At 54.8% G+C, this 4,097-nt stretch overlaps 1 protein-coding gene across 1 annotated transcript in view; it reads right to left on the reverse strand.

Moving 5' to 3' along the window:
• The window catches only part of LOC125436726 (vomeronasal type-2 receptor 26-like), a 29,226-nt gene extending 27,387 nt beyond the window's left edge, over positions 1-1,839 (reverse strand). Inside the window, exons 1-2 of the mRNA XM_048503969.1 lie at positions 1,737-1,839; positions 156-397 (exon numbers count right to left, since the gene is read on the reverse strand). Of these exons, the coding sequence (XP_048359926.1) occupies positions 156-397; positions 1,737-1,839 (345 nt within the window). The remainder of the gene's footprint in view (positions 1-155; positions 398-1,736) is intronic.
• Positions 1,840-4,097: the final 2,258 nt, after the last annotated feature.

Here is a 4,097-nt window from a genome sequence, read left to right on the forward strand (position 1 = left end):
CACACACACACACACACACACACACACACACACACACACACACACACTCAGACAGACAGACAGACAGACAGACAGACAGACAGACCACAAGAGGGATAATAAGGCCATGGTTAAGTTTAGTGTGTAATAGTGAGACAAAGATTCATTACCAATACCTGCCATGACTGGGAGCCCCTTAAATTGCCCAGGGGCTGACGTGACACTGCGGCATGTAGAGCGTGAGCCACGGCGTATACTGCATTGTATATGCTGTAACCCCATGTTGGCGAGAGATACGTGTCCTTGGACAATTTGAAGCTGGTAACATTCTCTTCACCTGTACACTGCGGCCACGTGGACAGATCTGTCCAAGTGCAGCCATGGATTGTACTCCAGAAGTTCTTTATGTGCCAGTCACCTGGAGAGGGAGTGCACGTATATGCGAGAAAATAAGCAGAGGGTAAAAAAATAACTGGTCTGGTACCTGCAGCAGCCCTGAGGCTTCCCAGCCTCCAGTTGGGGCCTGGAGATCCCCCCCCCCCCCAGTATTTCAGCCTTCTTTGCACTTACTGCTCCCGGCACAGCTGTGTGTTTTGCAGTGGAATTTCCCACGGTTTCCTGTTTGAAAGTGAAGTCTCCTCTGTGAAATGTCCCCCACCCAGGCTGATCTAATCTGCCATTTTGCCTGACTGCTGCTTCCTTTCCTTTCTATGGAATTTCCCTCTGGGAAGGTGGCCTGGCACCTTCTTATGGGGGGAGGGGAGGGGAATACAGACTTGGCTGAGCAATAATTCAATGGACCATGTCAGTTGCAGCAGTGTGAAAATAAAAAGAACACCATGGCCAGAAGAGCTATTGGTTGGGCAGGGGAAGGCAGGGAGGAGGGAGAAAACCTGAAGAGCGAGCAATGCATGGCTGTCTCCTTTGCTTTCCTGTCAAAAGCAGGAAGAGAATTGCACTTTGCCCATTTTGGAAACCACAGGGATTCTCTGATCTGTAGCATGGTGAGTTCAGGTCGGGGAAGCGTGCGCACCACTGAGAATCTGACCCAAAGGGTATATATGCTCACTGAGGAGTAGATCATAAGGGCACAAACGGCCTGCAAGAGATCTCCAGATAACAAAGGTCAGTTGCCCCGGAGCAAACTGCTGTTCTGCAAGGGAGGTTGCATGGCTTTGTATCCTGCTGTGGGCCCTCCCCTCCTAAAACCCCGCCCCCAAGAAATCATCTTCAGAGTCTCTACGGCAGGGGTCTTCAAACTATGGCCCTCCAGATGTTCAGGAACTACAATTCCCATCAGCCCTGCCACTTGGCCATGCTGGCAGAGGCTGATGGGAATTGTAGTCCATGAACATCTGGAGGGCCATAGTTTGAAGACCTCTGCTCTAGGGCGTTTTCTGCACGGTCCAAATGGGGATGGGGAAATGACATTTCCCGACATGTGCGAGGTTTTCGTACAGTTCCCGGTCCTAAATCGGGGCTTCCCCGCGATATTTCCCTTATCCCGGGATTTTTGAAAAATCACCAAATTGGTTCTTTTCAAATATCCTGCGCTGGTCCTGCTATCATGCAAACACTGCAGGAGCAGGCCCAGTTTATTTTCCCCTCCTCGCTGCCAGATCTCCCCGCCCCTGCAACCCGCCTCCCCGGTCTCCCCTTCTGACGTCACGTTCGTCTCTCCTGCCAACCGTTGCAGCCTGCTCTTCATGAGACATTCCCCCAAACATGTTTCCTGGTGATGGCAGCGACCGGCCAACGATCTTCCTCTTTTAATCGGGAGTGTGGTTCCGAAATGTCCCCATTCCCTTCTTTGTGCACATACTGGGTGCTTGGAGCGCTGTGCTTGGGAGATGTGTGCATCGGGCCATTCAGCGGGCATATCGGGGAGAGGGGCTTTTCCCCGCAAAAATATGATCTCATGAGTAGTGAGGTGAAATGCTGCTGCTTCGCATTGTTTTTGGCTGCCGCTTGCCGTTTTGAGGCTCATGCTGGAACCTATCCAGAACTGGGGGAAAGGGGGGCACATTTTCCCCCACTCACAGAAACAGACCACTGCTCTTCCCAACACCCCTCCCCCCCCACTCGCTCAGGGTTGGCCAATTAGAGGCGCTGCATTTTTTGTGGGGGCGGTCATGACCCGTTGTGGCCCTTGGGCGGGAAATGGCCAGTTTGGATTCTCCCAAAACTACAACCAATCAGAATGTGGGATACTGGGAACGTTTGCGCACACGTGGAAAGGTTTCCGGTGTAAATACTGTAGGGATGAGCTGCTGACCCAGCAGCGCCGTAAGTAGAGCGCTGGAACACCGGCGCTCCTACGGTCTTCTGGTCGCACCGCTCCCCCGCCCCTCACCCCCCGATGAGTCACGGGTCATGAACTACCTGGCTCACAACCACCGGGTGTCCCAGACAAAGGGACAATGGCCTTGCCCCCAGGTGAGGATTAGGCCTAGACGCTGATGCTCCTCTCCGCATGTAGCAGCCAGGTGAGATCATGCATCACATGATGATCTCTCAGTCTCCCGCTCTCCCGCTCTCCCGGAATCCCTCCTGTTCCGCCCTTCTACACGCCCCCGCTAGAATCATAATAAAAGGTGCCAGGAACCAGCACGCGGGAGAGTCGCTAGGAACACGAACACCCGCGCTCCCGCTGCTGGCGCTCTCCACCAGATGTTATCACCGCGTCTCGTCTCGTTCTTGCGCTGACATCGCGGGCACGACTACAAGCTGGTGCCGAAACCCGGGAATCCTCGAACCTCCACCCTGCTTACCGTCGCCTGGGAAAGGGCCGCGGTACCGACGTCCGCTGGATCGGCGCATCCAGGGACCCACCTGTCGGTATCGCCGATCCAGCGGACGGGGACCTGAGTTCTAGGACACTCTCTCGTCCGACGAAACACCGGTAAGTATGGGAGCTTGCAAAAGCAGGGCTTATGACAAGCACGTTAACGAACTAAAAGCGTTAGCGAAACACGGCAGGGTCTCCGTAAAGAGAGGGGAGCTGTGCAAATTGGTTGAGGAGATTGAAGCTCAATGTCCATGGTACCCGGAGGGGGGGACATTGAATCTTAAGGATTGGGAAAACATCGGGCGCACTCTTCGCACAGAGCCTCGGGCGCCGATGTCACTGCTACTGACGTGGAGACAATGTTATGTCGCCATCAGCCTGCAGGTCTATGGCTCCCTTGCTGTAGATCGCCCTCCTTTCGACCCTTCAGCTTCAGTTTCACCCCCGGAATTTTCTCTATCCTCTAATTTGGACGCCTGTCCTCCTTCTGCCCCCCTTGCGCCCCTGCCTTCTTCAAATTCTCCCGCGGCTCGGCCGCCCCCTCCCCTTGCTCCGCCTTCATTTTCTGAAGCCATAGCACCTCCGTCAGCGCCACGTAATGGCGCGGGTTTCAAAACCCTCGCAGAACATATTAGCCGCGACCTGCAAAAAAAGGAAACCCTGACGGAAGACGATGCCGATATCCTCACCCTATGCCTCGTTCACTTCACGGATACCGAGGGGGAGGGTGGCATTATTCGGCGGGTTGTCGAATACCGCCCTTTAGGTTATAACATCCTCACCGAGCTCCGCAAAGCGATGCGAGATGTAGGAGTCACCAGCCCCTATGTGAGAGGCATGCTAGAGGCAGTCGCAAGGAATCACCTAATGGTTCCGGATGACTGGAAGACCACCTTTCGCATGCTTTTGAGCCCTGCACAATATGTGATCTGGGAAAGCGAGTTCCGCCAGCAATGCTTCGCTAGGGGAGCCGCCTTGGGCGGCGCCTACACCGCCGCGCAGCTTTACGGCTTCGATGCCTTCGCCAACCCCAACGATCAGATTGTCCTGCCAGAGGCCACCCTTACGGTCGCCTCTGAATGCGCCTACAAGGCGTTCATCAAGGTTCCCAATGCCGGCCAGCCAACCCAAAGTTTCTCCGCCATCCGGCAAAAACCCAAAGAGCCCTACGCTGAATTTGTGAACAGGCTCCAGGAGGCTCTCAAGAGGCAGGTAGATAGTGAGGAGGCCCAAAATGAGCTCCTCATGCGCCTTGCCAAGGAGAACGCCTCCACTGAGTGCCGCAGAGCAATCACGGGCCTAGGCAAAGATCCTGAACTGGCCGATATGC

Source organism: Sphaerodactylus townsendi, linkage group LG01 (assembly GCF_021028975.2).
Source record: "Sphaerodactylus townsendi isolate TG3544 linkage group LG01, MPM_Stown_v2.3, whole genome shotgun sequence".
NCBI lineage: Eukaryota > Metazoa > Chordata > Lepidosauria > Squamata > Sphaerodactylidae > Sphaerodactylus > Sphaerodactylus townsendi.